The sequence below is a fragment of the Natator depressus genome, chromosome 11 (genome assembly GCF_965152275.1).
Source record: "Natator depressus isolate rNatDep1 chromosome 11, rNatDep2.hap1, whole genome shotgun sequence".
NCBI classification, from domain to species: domain Eukaryota; kingdom Metazoa; phylum Chordata; order Testudines; family Cheloniidae; genus Natator; species Natator depressus.
Genome location: NC_134244.1, coordinates 52,516,909 through 52,536,502, shown reverse-complemented (window position 1 = coordinate 52,536,502; position 19,594 = coordinate 52,516,909). Strand labels below are relative to the sequence as shown.

The window sequence follows — 19,594 nt, the reverse complement described above, 5'->3', positions numbered from 1 at the left end:
AATAAATGTGTTAGTCTCCAAGGTGCAACAAGTACTCCTTGTTTTTTTATGTCATTTCTATCACTTACCAAGTTCTTCTCTGGGTGAGTAAAGTGCCAATTAATTGCCTGAGCTGAATGAGCAGACTAGCAGAGAGAGAACAGAACAAACAAGCACTTCCACACTGCATTCAAGAGTTCACTGCAATGGCATGTTGTGCCCCACAAAACTAAGGACATATCTGAAGATCAAGGGACCAGACAAAGACGACAGAATGTGGGCAAGGTTAGAAATAATTAAATAGCAATTTTTTAAGAAATCCATTGATCAATCCCATCCAAGCCCTATTTAACAGCCTCACACACATTCCTAACAAAAAACAAAGATTCCATGATGGGCCTTGAAGGCTAGCATGTTAAAAAGGTGTTATGACCACCCAAACACACATGGGGAGGTGTGAACAGTTAGAGCCAATTTGTTCACTCCAAAAATCACTAGTTTAAATTTATCCCCATGTCATGTCTGTGAACAGAAATTGCTACTCCATCCATTTGGGATATGTCTGACCTGACAAAGGATCAGCTGACTCAGGCTTGCAGGGCTCAGGCTGAAGGACTAAATATTGCAGTGTAGACATTCAGGCTTGGGCTGTCACCCAGGCTCTGAAACCCCGATAGAGGAGTAGGTCTCAGCCCGAACATCTACACTGCAATTTTTAGCTCTGCAGCCCAAGGCAATTGACCTGGGCTCTGAGACTCAGTTATTGCAGTAAAAACAATGAGGAGACTAACACAACTATCACTCAGAAACCGGTCACCATGCAAGTTATTGCAGTGTAGATATAGCCTCAGTGGCCTGTGTGAAATGTGTTTGTGGTCTCATTCCAGTTTCTAGTGGACAACTGTCAAACACCAAAAAAAAAAAAATATCTCTACAATTAGCATTAAATAACACCACTGAAACTGTTACTCTTATAGGCTGTTTTATGCAGAGAAGCCAAGGAGACTGCACTACCCTTTTGCCCTTTAGTAAGCTTTTCTGATTAGGGTTAAAGAAATATTGGCAAGTTTGCACATCCATCATTTCTCACATGGGCCTAGATAATCCACCTCCACAAGAGGCAGTAGCTCTGCCGGAGGGTAACAGCACTGTCCACACCAGCTCTTAGGTTGGTATAACTATGTCGCTCAGGGGTGTGGATTATTCTCACCCCTGAGCGATGTAGTTATACCAAAGTAATTCTGTAGTGTAGCCAGGGCTTAGTAGGTTAATACTGTGCTGTCACCCAAAAGCCTTCAGACAGCTTGAAACAATGAGGTGTGAACTGCCTTCACATCACTCAGGTGATGACAGTTAAATCTGTTGGTTACACACACTCATTCTGAGCGTGCTTTAGTTTTACTCATCAAAACTGCTGTACTACTGGAAAATCTGCAAGGCTTCAACCAAGATTCTTCCCATCCAAAATCCTGTGTGCACTTTCAGCACAGGCAGAGAATAGGATACATCTGGGGATGTAGAGGATATGAATAGGATAACGCCTCTGGGTAGTTACTAGAGCTGGGTGGAAAGAGGTAATTCCATTTCATGTAGGATTTCAATATTTCACAACTTGGTTTCATTCCAATTCAGCACAAAACCCAAACATGCTGAAGTTCTCCACAAAAGTGAATGTAGTCCTGGCTCTGGGAAAAATCCACTAGGTGGGACTGGCCTGCAGCTGCGGGTCTTGGAAGCCCTGTAATCCTGAATGCGAGACAGGCTGCATGGCAAGCTGCCCCAGAGACCTGGACCCAGGGAGCTTGCACTGCTGAAGAGTTGAGCAGGCAAGTTGGCAGGAAAACAGGCAGGTTTCCAATGGAAAGGTTTTGTCGGAACCCTGGCTGGTTTCTGTAATGATCCTGGGGTTCATTAAATAACAAACTAGCGAATGAGAAAGGAATAAAACTTTAATCAAACAAACTGGAGAATGTCTCTGGTGAACTGCTGCATGCAGCCATATGGTGTTTCCAACCCTTGCCATCAGGGCACATCTCCAAATTCCCACACTCAACACAATCCCTTATAAGGGAGCATCTCCAAATCACAATCTTTCATAAATGTATCTCTACATCTTCCCCCTTAAAGAAAACGAATTAACTCTTATATAAACAGTTAACAACTAATAAAACATACATTAAATTCTCAAACCATCTAGTACATTTCTATAAACCCAATGTGTCAACTACCTAGAGAGGAGAGGTTACCAGCACATCACTCTGGAATGAGTCTTTATCACTTACTTTCCTCAAATATCCCTTCTCCAGGCAGTTTAACAAGTCTCTATAAGTCTTTCAGGATTTTTAAATCTCCCACTCTGATCCTCTCAGTATCAGCCTTTCATTAGAGTCTGAGGGCAGGTCTACACTAGAAGCGCTACACCGATGCAGCTGTGCTGCTGTAGCGCATCTGATGAAGATGCTCTATGCTGATGGGGGAGCGCTCTCCCATTGGCATAATTATTTCACCTCCATGAGAAGCAGAAGCTAGGTCAGCAGGAGAGCGACTCCCACTGATATAGCGCTGGTGGGGACAGTGCTTAGGTTGCTGTAACTTGCATCACTCAGAGGGGTGTCTTTTTCACACCCCTGAGCAACATAAGTTAGACCAACTTAAGCTTTAGTGTAGACCTTCCCTATGTTGTTCTCTTGTTCCTTGACAGTTTCTCCTTTGGGCATTGATGATAAAGGATCAGTCGGATGGGAAATGCCAGAGTTTATATCAGCGGGCAATGTGTTGGAACTTTCTGCAAATATTTGTAGATCCTTTCAATGATGTTGAATTGAAAGGTCTGTCTGTACTACATAAGACCTTGGATGCAGCTCTTCTTTATGGTATCTCTTTGGCCCCAAGTATTAGAGGTGTGATTCCTCAGGCACACTATCACCTGGGTTAAGAGATGGAAGATCACAGGCCCTTTAGTCAAAATAATATTTCTGCTTCCATTTTGGATTTTCTTTCATCTAATGTATCGTTGCATTTTTATGAGATTTCATCAGGTAATTGGTAAATTACATCTGATCTTTCTTTCCATTAACAGCTGAGCTGGAGAAAAGCCATTCTCCAGAGGTGTACTTGAGTAAACCAATAAAGCTTTATACAAATCACCCCCACTGTCACTGTCTTTTTCATAAGGTTCTTTACTGTCCATATAGACCTTTGCACAAGTCCATTTGATTAAGGGTAATTTGGATTTGATGTTTTGTGATGAAAATCCCAATCTATGGCAAATTGCCTAAAACCTGCACTGGAAAATTGGGGCCCATTATTGCTGAAGACTTCATCTGGAATTCCATGTCTGAAGAAGATTCCCTTCAGGCTGGCTATCACTGATTTCCTATTAGTACTGTGCAAATTTCTGGATACAGAGAATAATCATTTGTGATTTAAATAATCCTTTGATTGCCAGGTAAATAAATCAGTGCCAACATTCTCATAAGGCCTTTGTGGAACTGGATGAGGTCTCAGTGGCTCTGCTTGTTGGCATGTCTTGTATTTCAAGCATAAGAAGTAGTTTCCTACCACATTAGTGATGTTGCAATTGATCCGCGGCCAATATAGCACCTCTTGTGCTCCTTGTTTGCACTTCTCTATTCCTAAATGACCCTTGTAGATCTTCTGTAGCATTTCTTTTCGGAGGCTCGTTGGAGTTACAACCTTACTGCTCTTGAAAAATCACCCCATCTATCACAGTAAGTTCATGTCCGCAGTTCAAATAGTCTCTTATACTTGGACAGTAACTGCTTATTTCTTCAGGCCACCCTTTAATTATTACTACTTTAAGGATCCCCAACAATTCATCTTTCTCCGTTCCCTTTCTTATTTGTTATAGTTTCCTGTTGACTATGGGAATTGACTTTAGAATCAGATCTACCTAGTCTTGCATCTCTGTGTCTAAAGTCTTCTCTGGTTTCGTGGGAGTCACTGCTCTGGAAAATGCATCTGCAATGAACATGTATTTACTGGGTGTGTAGGTCACAACCAAATCATACTTTTGCAGATTTATCATCACACTCTTGAATCCTTACGCTACAATCATTTAGCAGTTTGCTAAATAATGCTACCTGGGGCTTGTGATCCGTTTCAACTTCCACTGTCTGTCCATAAATATACTGAATCTCTCACAGGCAAACAATATTCCTACAAGCTCCTTTTCAATCTGTGCGTATCTGGTTTGTGCCTCAGTCAGTGATTTGGATGCATATGCCGGTGGCTGCAACAATCCTCATGCTTCTGTAAAATCACTGCACCTAACCCAGACTGTTAAGCATCCGCCAAGATTTTAATGTGCCTTCCTGGTACACAGAACTTCAACACTGGTTCTTGTATCAGTTGTTGTTTTAAACTTTCCAATGATTCCTCCTGTTCTGCACCCCAATACCATTCACTTTTATTTTCTAGGAGTTTTCTTAATGCTACTGCTTTGGTAGATAGATTAGGTATGAATTTTCCAAGATAATTAAACATTCCCAGGAACCACTTTCTTTGACTGGGGACGTGGCACCATTTCAATGGCTGAAATCTTATCAAGTTTTATACCTTCTTTGGAAATAATGTCCCCCCAAAATTTGCAAATTGAGCCAAAATCTCTTATCTGGTTGGTAGTTTGAAATGTTCTCTTTTTATAGCAATGTTGAGGTCCCTGGGATCTAAGCATATGTGTAGCTGGCTGTTACTTTTCTCCACAATGAGGGAGCTCACCTATTCTGTTGGCTCCTCAATTTTTTGTATTACTTGCGTTGCTTCCATACTTGCAAGCTCAGCCTTGAATTTATCATGAAGTGCAAATAGCACCTTTCTACATGGATGGATAACTGGAGGGACCTGCTTGTTTATCTGGATTATATGTTCACTCTGCAAGCAATCCAACCCTTGAAACAGGTCATGATATTCCTTAAAGAGTGCCTCATAGCCAGGTTCAGTATGATCTTGTAGCAAGAGCACCCATTTTACCAGACTGAGTTTATCACATGCAGCCAGTCCTAAAACTGGTGTCACCTCTTTTGACACTACAATGAATGGGAGCCTGTTCATGGTGTTTTTATGGTTGATGTTAGCAATGCGCCTCCCCTTCACTGGTATATTTGTTCCAGAATAACCAGTTTTTTACACTTTTGTTAGCCCCGGTTTTGATCTTATTTTCAGTCTCATTATCTTGTTCAGACAGAATATTAACATGAGCTCCTATGTCCAGTTTCAGTGGAATAATAGTATCCAGTCCCTCTCATTAGGCCTGCTAGATGCCAATGCATCTATGAAAAACTCCTCAACCAGATTGTCTTTAACTGAATACACTTGACTTTTCTGCATTTGGGATCTGCAGCATTTTGCAAAATAATTATTTTTCCTTCATTTATGAGAGAGTTTTCCAAAGATATCACACTGTTTGGGGCCAGGCTGCGATCTACACCTTCTACATGATTGTCTGTACCCAGTCTTCCCCCAGCAGTAGTTTTCATAACGAGTGGTTCCACTCTTTGATTTGACCTACTCTGGCTATATTCTTTTGTACTCAGTACATGAATAACCCCTTGTGGTGAGTCGAGCTCTTTGGCTTGTGCTTTCACAGTTTCTGCAGCCCTGCATATTTGGAGAGCTTTTTCTAAAGTTAAGTCTTTCACAGAGCAGTCTCTCTAACACATAGTCTTTAATGCCACAAATGATTCTATCTCTAACCAGAGACTCTGTCAGCTCACCAAAGTCACAAGTTTTACTGAGTTTCCTTAATTCTGTGACATATTGCCCTACCATGTCATCAGTTTTTTGCATGCATGTAAAAAATGTGCGTCTCTCAAAGGTTTTGCTGCTTTTTGGCATGCAATACTTCTCAAATTTAGTCAGTATTTTACTTAACTTCATGCTTCCACCTTCCTCAAACTTAAAGTTGTTATAAATATCCAATGCTTCTTCCCCGACAACATGCAAAAAGATAAATGATTTTGCTTCATCATTTTTCTCCTCTGTCCCTATGGCCGCTAAATACAATTCAAATCTCTGTCTGAACTTTTTTCCAGTTCTCTGCAACACTGCCTGACAATTGCAGACTGGACGGAGGTTGCAACACATCCATTTTTGGCTAGTCAAGCTACTATTGTGCTCACCAAATACATGCAAAAGCCTCTGTGCCATCCTCCATGTGCTTCTCTGGTGCCTCCCTTTGTCTCTGTTTTCAGTTGCAAACACAGGAGTTAACTTCAAAATGACTGCAGTTTCCTTCTCATTCAGCACTTCTGACACCATGTAAAGATCTTGGGGTTCATTAAACAAACCAGTGAATGAGAAAGGAATAAAACTTTAATCAAACAAACTGGAGAGCTTTGGTAATCTGCTGCACACAGCCGTGCGGTGTTCCCAACCCCTCCCTCCCCCACTCACAACACAGTCCCTTACAAGGGAGCATCTCCACATCACAATCTTTCATAAACGTATCTCTATAGCTTCCAGAAGAACTTTGTTGAAATTGAACTGAATCAAACTGAGGCTGCAAAGTCTTTTCCAAAACAGGGCAATTAAACTGTGCAGAGGGTTAATCCATGAAGCCACAGTTCAATCATCTTTTAAATGTCAAAGGAAAACGAGTCTGTAGGTCTCAACTAATCAGTATTTGTCCACATCAGAAGAAATACCACACACTGAAACCTTCCGGATAGCGTCTCCTCCTCAGAGTTCCAGGACCGAAAAAACACCTGAAGACTGAAGGATATCTACCAAATTATATAGGGAAATTACCATGGAATCTGCCCATTCTATGCCTAAACACATTTCTTTTAAAAGTTGTCAGTTACTTTTAAACTGGAATCAATTCTAAAATGAGACTGCAAACTCTTTGAGATAGAAACTGTCATTCTGCTCTCCTTAAATTCTCACTTCACACCCATAAGTGTGGTACGTGAGCACCTAGCAATGGTCTTTCTGTTTCTTCTGTGTTGTGCCTAGTTTATTCCTTGCCACAACAGCAGCAGCACAACATCCTACAACTGATCTGGTTTCCACTGTATATCAATATTTAAGTATCAGTTCCAGGCACAGTGAATGGTTGGTTTTGATCTGCCAAAAGCCCTGGAACCCTAGCCATGTTTAAATGACAATACATTATAGGGAGGAAAAGTTGTTGAAGATACAAAGAGTGACCTGAAGAAGAGAAAAAGGTATTAACAATAGTTAACCTTACATTTAAACATTTATTCTTTGTGTCTACAATTCCAAAATGGACTCCATAAAACTGGTCAGAACTCCACCATTTTAACAAGTTATGACAGCGTTTTACAGTTCTCATTACAATACAATCACCATATTTAAAAGGAATCATATATTCAGTTCTCATGACAAGCAGGCTACCAGTACAAAGCACAAAGTGACCGTGTCTACCTAATGTGTCTACAATAGAGGTGGGCAAACTACGGCCTCCTGCCGGGTCCCTCAGTTCCTGGCCTGGGAGGCTAGTCCCCAGCCCCTCCCCTACTGTTCCCCCTCCCCCGTACCCTCAGTGCGCCACCAGCGCAATGCTCTGGGCAGCCGGGCAACAGAGTTGCAGAACCACAGCCTGACCCCGTGCTCTGGCCGGCGTGGCTGTAGCACTGCCAGCCACCGGTGCTCCAGGCAGTGCGGTAATGGGGAAGGGTGGGTTGGATAGAGGGCAGGGGAGTTTGTGGGCTGTGGTCAGGGGTGTGGATAGGGGTCGGGGCAGTCAGAGGGCAGAGAACAGGGGGTTGGATGGGGCAGGGGTCCGGGGGGGGGGGCAGTCAGGAACGGGACAGGGTGGTAGGGGGCAGCCAGGGGTGGGAGGTCCGGGGGTGGTGGATGGGGTACGAGTCCCGGGGGAGCCGTCAGGGGATAGCGGGGTCGGATAGGAGGCGGGGCTGGGCCACACCTGGCTGTTTGGGGAGACACAGCCTCCCCTAACCAGCCCTCCATACAATTTTGGAAACCTGATGTGGCTCTCAGGCCAAAAAGTTTGCCCGCACCTGGTCTACAATCTAGTAAAATATTTGGCATTTCCTCAGTTAGAAAAGAAACCATCTGATATGCAACATAGACAGTTTTCAGTATAATCCTCTGTGATACACTTAAAAAATTGTGTAACATGAGCGGCAAAATGTAATTTTTATATAGGAGAGGAAACAAGTAAGGCAAATATTTGGACACACATCATCTGTTCAAGGCAAATTATGATTTTACTTATCATTAGTTGGCACTGCATCAAAAGTTGCAATGAAAATCTTAACATTACACAATTAGCATTCCACTGGCATTAGCTCATGTTCAATGCTCTTTCACCTCAGTCTATTGCTAGTAAGTGGATTTAAAGTGTTTAAATTCCAGAAATTATTGCCCTAAGTCAACAGTTGACCATTTGATTATGCCTTTTCACATTGAATATAATTTGCCAATATTTTCTTGTCAGTGTTTCAAGTTACTATTCCCTTCTGTATTTTCCATTTTACACCATTCATAACCACCCCTATTATCCTGAAACTCATTGCCTTCTGAAAGTTGACAGGTGAGCATTTCTCTAACCAGGACAGAACTTCTGCATACATTTGAGATTGACTTGATTAGGCATTGCAGAGAGAGTGGGCTTTCAGGAAGTAGTGGGTTTTTTGTTTGTTTTAAATAAAACCTATTTGTGTAAAGCTATCTCCCAAGAACAGATGGGGCCTGAAATATAAGATTCATTATATTCTAAATAGGACCTAGTACATAGTCCTATTTTTCAGAATGCAGAGCAAGCTTGAGGAGTTATTCCCTTCTCCATGCCTCAGCTCAAAGGATTAAACAGAATTAGAAGCTCTGTTGGCATGCAACTGTTCCAAAGTTTGTAAACTTAGACCTGGTCTGCACTTAAAATTTAGCATAGTAATGGCACTCAAGGGCATAAAAACAACATAGCAATGGCACTAAGGGGCATAAAAAATCCACACTTTGAGCACCGTAGCTATCCCAGCCTAATCCCCAGTGTAAACACAGCTAGGTCGATGGAAGAATACTTGTGTTGACCTAGTTTCCATCGACTGGGGAGGTGGTGTTCCCACAGAGATGAAAAACACCCTTCTATCCCTGTAGGCTGTGTCTACACTACAGAGTTATGCCAGCACAGCTACTGGGCTGTAGCTAGGCCACTATAGTCCCCATAGCGTACACATGGCCTTAGTCAGTCAAACAGTTCGGGTCCAAGGAGGTTCCAAACTGAGAGCAGAATATTTGATTCGATTATTAGGTTAGTTTGCATGTCAAACAAACATATATGGTCTTTATCACTTCAGAACAACACAGTATATAGTACTATTTCCACGTCAAAGTTTTAAAATGTGTTCTAAAAACTAAAACCAAGATTTTCAAAATAAGGTGCCTAAAGTTTTGTTTAAGTTCATATTTAGGCACCCAGAGTGGTCTGATTTTCAAAAGCACTGCACACCCAACAGCTGCCCTTAAGTATCAAACTGCAAATTGATCAGCTTTCTAGTACAATATCACAGTAGGCTGAAATCTCATCTACCTCACTTTTGTCAAGAACTGAAGGTGGGGCGGGGGAAGGCTGAGTTATTATACCTTGTTCACATGACAATATTTTATCTTGCTTTAACATTTAAACAATCAAGCTAGCTGCTGACATCTTGTTGACCAGGATAAATTGTGTTCCATATAATGTCTGCTAACTGGCATTAATTCCTTATCCCAGCACATAAGAGTACGGGTGCAGGATTTAACCACATTTAATTGCGGGATGCCGAACATGGTGTGTCTTAATTGAGAAGGACTAGTCAGATCTGCACCAACTAACTTATTTCTTCATAATCACATTCAAAACACAATAAAGACAAGGCCTTAAAACCTACTGCAACTTCCACCAAGGAATTACAAAAGGTGAACGCAAACCAAAATAAAACAGGCCTCTAACTATTCATTTTCATACTTTCAAATGCTGTATTTTAGCCTTAATGTTTCAGTTATATAAAAAGAAGGAAAAAGTGTGACAACTGAAATGTTCTAGTAAGATTTTAATTCTATGTTTCACATACATACCCATAAAAAGAAAAAATCAAACCCCCAAATCTTGCCTCTGAGAGAAAATTTTAAGATTAAGGTAAAGCTGTAAACATCGAAGTAAAGCCTTACTATACTTACTATACTATACTATACTATCTCTTACTATACTTACTTACTATACTTATCTCTTTCCTTCTCCTCACCTCTTTTTGGCCACAGATGTGTGTCATTTTCCAAAATACAGGCTCAATGCTGCAGAGACTCATGAAAGTAAATACAGTTTACTTGAATTACGGACATGAGTGGTTATAAAAAGTTTCTTCCATTCTGAAAGCTCCCCCTGCTCTAAGTGACATTTGCTACACTCAGAACAAGGAGTACTGGTAAAACTGCTAATCTGTCCACACAACAGAACTTTAAATGCTTCCATTGTACATCAATAGTATTAAGTTAACTTATTACTGGAAAATATTTAACATTTAGGGGCCTCTGTGGTTTTATTTGTTTCACAATGTTGTAACAGAGGTTACCACTGCACAGTTACCAGAAAGAAACTTCCCCCCATATACCGTTTAAGAACCTAAATATGAAATGCAGAAATAGGCACTAAATGAAATATTTCAACTTTTCTCTTAAAATAAAAATCTACAATTAAACTTTGCATACTTTGAGCTCATAAAATCCAGAGCATATAAAAAACATCTTCTATGACATAAGGAAGACAGCTGGCCCCATCTGTTTCAAAGTAGAGTGGAAACCTAAAGCTTCTGCACTATACTTACATGTGAGGACTGAGTTCATAAAAGTTTCTGTTCCTGTATTCTTCAACTTTCTCTGGTGAATAAATGGGTAGCGATCTATATGGGTTTATTGATACAACCACACTGCCAATGTATGTCTGTAGGAGAAAAATAATGCAGAATACAGTGTTTTAATACTCAAAAGTGAGATTTTATTATGACCCGTCCTTTAAAAAAATCCATTTTTTGCTTTTATATTTAATTCTTCAGTTCTATATGTCAGGAAAACATTCAACATTTGCTGAGGAAAAAACCAACATTTTTTAAATGAATACATTCAAAACATGCATTTATATACTAAAAGCCCCTCAAAATCTCTCTCAGTTAAGGGCTCTTAGGTACTACAGAGATAAAAATAATAAAAACAACAATACTGGCAGACTCTTTAAGCAGCTCCTTCTACATTGTACAGGCAGACTGCTCCTAGTTTAACTAAGTGGGGATTAATTTTTGAAAGAATTATCAGGGATCTGCTGCTCTGCATAAGGGAACGGTGTGTTTATATAAAATCAAAATGAACTAGTTCTATATATTTTCCTAAACAATGTTTAAATGTTACACAATTCCAACTAGTCTTCAATATTTAAACAGAACACAAGACAATTTAGTTTAATTTTTCAGTCCAATAAGCCAAGCTCAAAGTAATTATTTAACTTTTTTTTCATTAATAGAAAGCCTTATTATTAATAAGGTGCATCGGTTAGCAAATTTCTCCATTATGTATGTGAGTGCACATAAAGTGAAGATGGCATAAAACAATGAGCACTTTGTTACATGATGTACAAAACAGAAATTACTCATTGTTCATTAATACTTTATGATGTTCTGCCCACAGAACAAACACACACTAAAGCTGCACAAACATTATTTAAAGATCAGAGTACCAAAAGGTTTCCACTAAGTGTTTCAGATCAGCTACTTACCAATATTTCCAATGTTAATACTGCTTAAATGACATAGCACATGGCAGAAGCCAGATTATCCAACAGGTTGGGTGATACCAATTCAGTTTGAAATGGAGACCGGAACTCAAACTCTGGGAGTCCAGTCCTTAGGAGCCCTTACCTTAACCATACACAAACTCCTCAAGAGCTTTAAACTCTCCTCAGGACTAAAGTCTACAGCAAAACTGTATCAGCAGAGCTACAGCCCTATGGTAATCGTATAGCTGTGAAACAGCTTAACTTCAAACCCTTGCGCTATGTCTACGCTAGGAGCGAGGGGTGTGATTCTCCTGCTCACGTACACAAACTCGTGCTAGCTTTCATCAAGCTACCGCAAGTATAAATAGTAACGTAGCCACGGTACCACAGGTAGTGGCAGTGGAGACACGGCAAAGCCATGCCGAGTATATACCCACTGGTTTCAGGCAGACTGGTACCCTGCATTATTCAGCCATATATCTCCACTGCTGCTACCCTGATTTTTATACTCACAGTAGCTTGATGAAAGCTAGTACAAGTATGTGTATACAGAGTAGAGGAATCGCACCCCAGGTCATAATGTACATGTAGCCTCATAGGAGCTTAAAAGCTACAGCAACCTGCTATAAATGGGGAGGTTTGTCAAGTCAGGATACAAATAAGTCAGAATTCTTCTGTAGTTTTTCACTTCAAGACTTAGGTATAGCTTTTACTGTACCAATTCTATGTGTAGTTGCAGTCATCCAGATAGACTTTGAGAGGAAAAGTAGGGACAGTTCAGTCTTATCTCACGCTGTTTTGTTTATTACTGCACTCTTAACATAGCATGATACAATATAACTGCAGCACCTGAACAGAAGATCAGGGCTCCCATCCACGTAGTGCACAGCAGTCTGCACCTAAGTACTACTGCAAGATCACTGGATTCTGATGCACTGGTGTGGCAGACTGGAAATTCTGCAAAACGTATCTCAGACTCAGCAAGAACATACTACTTCAGCATGCACTGAAACTCAAGTTTCCGGTATCCTTCTTCACAGCCATTAAACACAATTTAAACAACAATAAAATTACATTATCGGACATAATTATCCATCAAGTGGTGGATTCCACAGCAAATTTAATGAATGCAGAATCACAGAATATACATACTCCAGGTAGTGGGTGTCACCCTTGTTATTCACCATTCAAGAATAATAAAAATAATATATATAAATATCAGCAGTATTGTCATTAAAAAAAAAAAAAAAAAAAGAGGCAAAAGATTTCAGACCAAGATTTTAAAGAGTGGTGAGGGATTTTGGGTGGTTCACCTTAACACTGAAATGGGCCTAATTTTAAAAAAAACTGCTGATCACACACCATCCGAAAACAAGGTCCCTTTAAAGCATCACCGGTTGAAAACCGAAAAGCTGATGCAACCAAAATCAGTCACTTCTTTAATATCTTCTCCATCTATAGTACTTACATGCCCCCCCCCAATCCGTATTGGAGTGCCTCTCAATCTTTAATGGATTTATCCTATGAGATAAGGAAGTACTATTATCTCCATTTTACAGATTGGAACTGAGGCACAGAGAAACTAAGTGACTTGCCCAGGGTCACATAGAAAGTCTATGGTGGAGCAGGGAATTGAACCTAGGTCTCCCCCATCCCAGGACAGTACCCTAATCACTAGGCCACCCTTCCTCTCTGGCCTTATATGTTGGTCTTTATGCCCAGACTGATACTGTCCTTAACTTTGCTCTTATGCGAGATTTAATCAATCAGTGGGTTTTTTTTTTTTATCTCTACAGAGACATCCAAAACAAGTAAATGCTTTTCCCCATATTAAAAAAACTAAATGTTTACCATTTGGCAAAAAACAAGTTCACTCCACAGACCATATTTGTATAGTCGTCGTAAATCCGTGATAAAGGTTGCCAGCATCTTTCGCCCCATTTAAAATGGAGTTGCACAAATGACACTGCCTACATAAACAGAAAGTTTCACTTTGTGTCTTCTAGACACTCTTGTAGTTTATCTTTGCAATGCTTGTTGCCTACAGAATGAATCAGTAGAAACCACTGTTGACAATTCATTATACAACTACAGCTGCCCTGAGATGTAATACTTCACTAATTGTGCGTAAGACTTACTATTTCTAAATAAACCCATACTTCATCTGTTTTAGAGCTGAACAGATTACTTACCAACAGAATATTTTTCCAGTCAGAAAATATCAATTCATCAAAAATCAGTCTTCTGCGGGAAGGTGTTGATTTGAACAGGCTTGTCTAAACAAGACGTTACCGCACAGCAAGCCAAAGCGTGAACCCACAGTGCACTAGTTTGACGCGCAGTAACTGGATGCTGCTACAGCACCCAGAAAGTTCCAGAGCAGTAACATCCTGTGTAGATAAGCCAACTGAAATTTAGAACCAACATCCCTGGTTTACTGCCAGGTCACCCACCTTCCTCCCCAGTTCCTAGGCAGCGTACCTAGCAAGCTATTAGGGAACATGGGCACAACTGGCTGCCCGGTCTCATGGCCGTCCTCCTTGGAAGACAGGCAGCAGATCAAAAAAATTCCATTCTCCCACACCAGAATCTTTTCCCTCCGGCAAAAAAAAGTTTCACCTTTTTCTTTTCTTTTTTAACACTTTTTCCCCGATTCAGGATGTTGGGGGGGGGAGGGTGGAAGGGGGCACGGCGGAAGGGGAGACACAACATTTCCAAGTTTTTCACGGGAGGGAAAGACTGTTTTCCGGTCATCTCTAATCTGTTTGTGTTGCCTTGCAATAAAAGGCAAACAGTAATCTTCCACCGTATCTACTCTGCCCCCTGCTTACACAGAAGTTGGGAAGCCCACCAACTGGTAAGTCTATGGATCCTTGCTGAGAGTAACCAAGTGATCTACAAGAGTAACAGGCTCTGCGCACATAGTTCTATACAGACTCCGGGTGTAAGATTCTTCATTGCTGAATTATTTAAAGTTTCCTCTCATGTCTCAAAGAATTCTAGAAGATTGCTAATGGCAGCAGAGCTCACTGCAAAACCATTGCCAAAAGGCAGTAAAGAGGTAGGCAGGTCTTGAAGGAATTCAGCTGGATATCCACTGTATTACCAACAAGGGTCCTCAAGAAACTGAGGAGAGAGCCCTTTAAGCTATTTCATCACCATAATAATATGCAGTTTAGCTGCTGGAGTTCCTTGAAAAGCTTTAGGATGCCAAGGTAAGGAAGGACAGGTCGAAGAAAGAAACCTTTGATTTTTTTAGTTTTGAAAATAGATATTTAAAGAACATTTATTTAGAACCAGCCTTGTATAGTTAAGCATTGCTTAAATCATGTGTTTGGGGAATGGAAGGCAGCTCTTCATTGTCACACATGTACAAAACCAGACAATATAATCCTAAAATAACCAATATTTCAAAAGGTCAAACAACTATATACAGACAAGGACATACACATTATGCCCATTTTAAAAACTAAGCATGCCAAGAAATCATTGCTTTGGACTAAAAGTGGCTTAGATGAGCTAAAAAGTTTCCCTTTTTATTTCCTCCTTTAAATGAATATCAGTACAGCAAGCAAGATACCTAATAGTTATTTGCCAGTGGTGGTTGATCAGATTCCACATAACCAGGATGACCACCACATAACATCTTCCTTCCCACCAGAATTCTACTATTAGCAAAAAAAAAAAAAAAAAAGGGGGGGGGGGGCTTAATTCCTTGAGCTTGCAATGAATGTAGTAACATTTCAGTGATGAAAACAAAATTCCTGGCATAGTGGGAGAAAATACAGTGGCAACCAGAGTATTAAAAATACTCTTCATTTTCCCTGTATTCTTATATTAAGTTGAAAGCCAAGCGATTTGTCTCATGATTAAACCATTGAATCCAGTCAAGAGATCTGGATTTCATTCTTGGCTTTGCCACAGACTTCTTCTGTGAGCTTGGATAAGACCTTAGATTCTCTTGTACCTTGGTTTCACAATCTACAGTTAACTAAATCCTCCTGTTTGTTACACCCATTTGTTGCAGCCAGTCTTAAAAAATGATTGGCAAAGTTATGTAAGGAAATAATGCAACTAATATGCCTGTTTAAAGCCAGTATTGGGAAGTCCCATTTTCAAAGACACTAAATACATTTTTTTTATTTTTCTAGGAGTGAAAGGGAGGACAAAAAGTTATGTCAGTTTGGGTAGGCGAATGTAACAGCATGCTGGCCTTTTTAGAACTTGGCCAAGCCTCACATGCCTGTTACATCCCTTCTACCCAAAACTGCTTTAAGATAGGATATTCCCTCTTGCTTTGAGACACAGATAGAGAGACAGACACACACACCCCACCCCACCCCCAGGGGAAGGCAGAGTCTCTCCAAGCAGAGGGCTGGGGAAGGTGGGGCCTTGGCTAGAGCTGGTGAGAGGTCAGGGACTGCCTGAAATTACTGTGGACATCTGCAGTCAAGAGGGGCAAAAGTACTTTTCACAGAACCTTGCAGGAGATCTGTGGAGGACCCTTGCAGGAGATCTGTGGAGGAGTGATAGAACTGCTGTGAACTCTGATACCCAGGAAACGAGTATGAATGTGCAGGCCTCCTACTAGAGCCTGTGAAAGACTGAGGATGAGGCACAGAGAGGAATGGGTTTGTGGTTCAAGTACTGAAGTACATATATTGGTAAACCAGACCCCAGAAGGGGAGATTTTATATTGGAATTCTAGTCATATGATTTATCCCAGAGGCACAGAGAGGGGGAAATTGAATCATGGCCTCACACCTGCAAAGAGACAGGTTGAGGCAACCCTGCAAAAGTGGGAAATGTCAAGGAAGGAATCAGAAGCAGAGGAAGGGAACTGGAGCAGCAGGGTAAGAATTTGGGGGGTGGTCTTCAAACTGTTAACAAGAGCACTGGCGGGATAGCCAAGTTGAGATCTGCGCAGGAGGATGCATACTGCCAACAGGGGTTAAGGTTAGGGAAGAGTGGAGATGCAAAGCGCAGCCTGCCACATTGCTCTGTGGCCTCCCTTCTCCACAGCAGTAATGAAGACTTAACTTCAAGCAACTACACACGAAATAGCTACAAACCTTTATACTGTACATGGTAGCCATTTTACAAGAAAAACTATGTATTGTTTTAGCCTATGCTAGCTTATAACATTACAAGAAAAGTGCTGCGAAACTTGATCATGCCGTGATTAGTTCTTCCACTATTTCTTAAAGCACACCAGTCGCTCCCTGGGACATTCCCATTTGCTACAGGACATGGCATTTATGCTGGGAATTGTAAACTGTGTTCCCAGGGGATGGTATACTTGCATGGCTTTACTATGCTGTTGTGTTTGGCTGCAGAGAACTGCAAATGAAGGATTGCTAGTGTGGACACTAACATTTCCAAGAATACAGACCAATTCTAACATTTTAACTATACAAACAAGGCCCAAGTGTACAGAATTCCTTTGATGCTTACTTCTGGGGGAATTCTGCGCCAAAACATTACAAATTCTGTGCACAATATTTTAAAATTCAGCATATTTTATTTCTCAAAATAAAACGATATAATCACACCAGTTTCAATTATTTTGGTAATTTATTTCAAAATACCTGTCAGCAACTAGGTCTGTAACAATACAGGCAACAAAAAAGATTCAGGAAATGTTATTTGACAAACAGATTCCTTACTAGGCATATTAATAAAGAACTATGAGTAATAATTCATTTAAACTACAATACAGAAACATATTTCCTGCACCTTTCAGAATCAGTGCGTAAGTTTCTGGGAGTCAGAGGTAATGAAGGATCTAAGGGAGAGGGAAGTAATGGCTAAGAAGGAGCCTGGGAGTGAATTTGGAGGGTTGTTGTGTGTGGATGGTAGACACATAGAAGAAGTTAGGATTTTAGGGGGTGGGGGTCAAGGGAGGGATTGTTAGGGAGTTGGGAGCCTCCCCCATGGAGACCCTGGGTGACCCCTAGCCTCTCCCATTCAGTCAGGCACATCTGCCCCCGTCCCCATGTACCTGCATCCCCATTCAGCCACACCTCCACACCTTTGTCCCCATTTGGGCCTGCACCTTGCCAGCTTCCAGCCCCTTGTGACCCTTCACCCCCACTCACATTCAGATCATGGCTCAATGCTGTCACCCACTAGCTCCTATACCCTCACTAGCCCTTCTGAACCCCAGTCCATGTGACATCCCCCCGGCAGCTCCATGTGCACCGCTCTGTCTGTCCCCCCCATATCCCTCCTTACTTGGCCCCACTGGCAGGGTGCTATGGAAAGGCAGCCGCTGCTCTGGCCCTGAAACGGCTGCCCTCTCTTCTGGTGCCACAGCACCCCCTGGTGGATGAAAGGTGTAACTGCAACGACTCCCCAGCAGAATCTATTTTCTGCAGGGGAGGAGGGAGATCTGTGGGGGACATGAATTCTGCACATGTGCAGTGGCACGGAATTCTCCCAGGAGTAGATTCTGAGCAGTTCCTGACATTCCACTAAAAACATTAATTGAAATTAAAGGGATTACTATATATATATCAAACAAATGCCTGACCAAGACTTGCATGGAATCATTCCAGAATTAAGTCACTAATATCACTTTTGACATAATCACAATGAAATGCCAGATCATCACAGCACAATTCTTTTATGGCCATCTGCAATTCTGTAGTAAAACATCTCTTCCCTTTATCCCCTAGTTGCATGGAAGATGGCACAGGATAACAGCAGCTCCAGTCCATTCAGTGTGGCCAACTCAACTTACCAGATATCAGGAACTGTGATTTGCCTTGGTGACAAGAATTAAGAATATGACATCATATTGATGTAGCCAACAGAAGGAAAAAAGGCAGCAGCTTTACCTGGTTTGTCAGCTTTTGACACAAGCACAGGATGTTGTGGAGTTGGATGGAAATGGAAAATTTGGGTTTGTAGATGAGATGTTGGCTCTAAAAAAACCCTGAGAATTGGAGGAGGCAGTCCTTGTTTCACTATGCACCTGAAGAAATATAGGACGTTGGACATTCTACCAAAATGCTCTGACTAAAGTCACTAATCTGCTGACAGTACTGTAGCCCAAAGCAAAATACAGAACACATTGTCACTGGCTAACTAAATACTGGATGAAAGTATACCTGCCTGGTTTTAAGAACACTATCATACATGTTTAAGACAGCTGGCCATGACACGCATAAAACCTGACCTTGGAGGTAGACTGTACAAGTAAGCTGTGTAGAAGAAAGATCCAAAACAGACCTTGGGGAAAGACAGTCAACTTAGACAAAGGAATGGAATTGTTAGGCAAAAAGCATCAGAAATTTAAGCAGGATTATCTCCTACACAAAATATCACAGTCCAAAGGGCAGTGTAAAAACAAAATCAAATATGCACCACAGCCCCCTAACTACAACCATGAGGGATGATTTAAATACCTAAACAAACAGGAATCACCCAAGCAATACAAAATGCAGAGGGGTGTAGAGGTGCATAGACACATACTGAAAGGGGTGGGGGGAGTTACAGCATGCCCTATCTTTGGTAAATTACTGAAAACTAGTCATTTAGGGTTCAACGCTGTGAGCTAGGCATCCTCACCTCCTGTTACTGAAGCCAAGGAGAGTTATGGATGATCTGCACCTAGCGAGACTGGAACCTTATTCATTTTGCCACCTGTTGTAGATCCAAGCACTGGAGTGAGAGCAAAGTGTTGTCCTTAGACAAGGTACATATTGGGCAAGAAGAAACAAGCTCTGATTTCACACATTTTCTCAAGAGCACAAAACTCTCTCTCTGCTGTAACATTTCTACTAACCTCAGGACCGTCCTGACAGATTCGAATGCCAGTATTGACAAAATAGATCAAGTGCATTATCTGGATTGGCTTCAACA

The 19,594-nt window shown here is 41.2% G+C and overlaps 1 protein-coding gene across 4 annotated transcripts in view; it reads right to left on the bottom strand.

Annotated features, from left to right (window-relative positions):
• The window catches only part of MYO1B (myosin IB), a 181,028-nt gene that overhangs the window by 118,688 nt on the left and 42,746 nt on the right, over nucleotides 1-19,594 (bottom strand). For all 4 annotated transcript variants that reach the window (XM_074967790.1, XM_074967788.1, XM_074967791.1 and 1 more), the window contains exon 3: nucleotides 10,788-10,903. In XM_074967790.1, coding sequence (XP_074823891.1) covers nucleotides 10,788-10,903 — 116 coding nt within the window. The remainder of the gene's footprint in view (nucleotides 1-10,787; nucleotides 10,904-19,594) is intronic.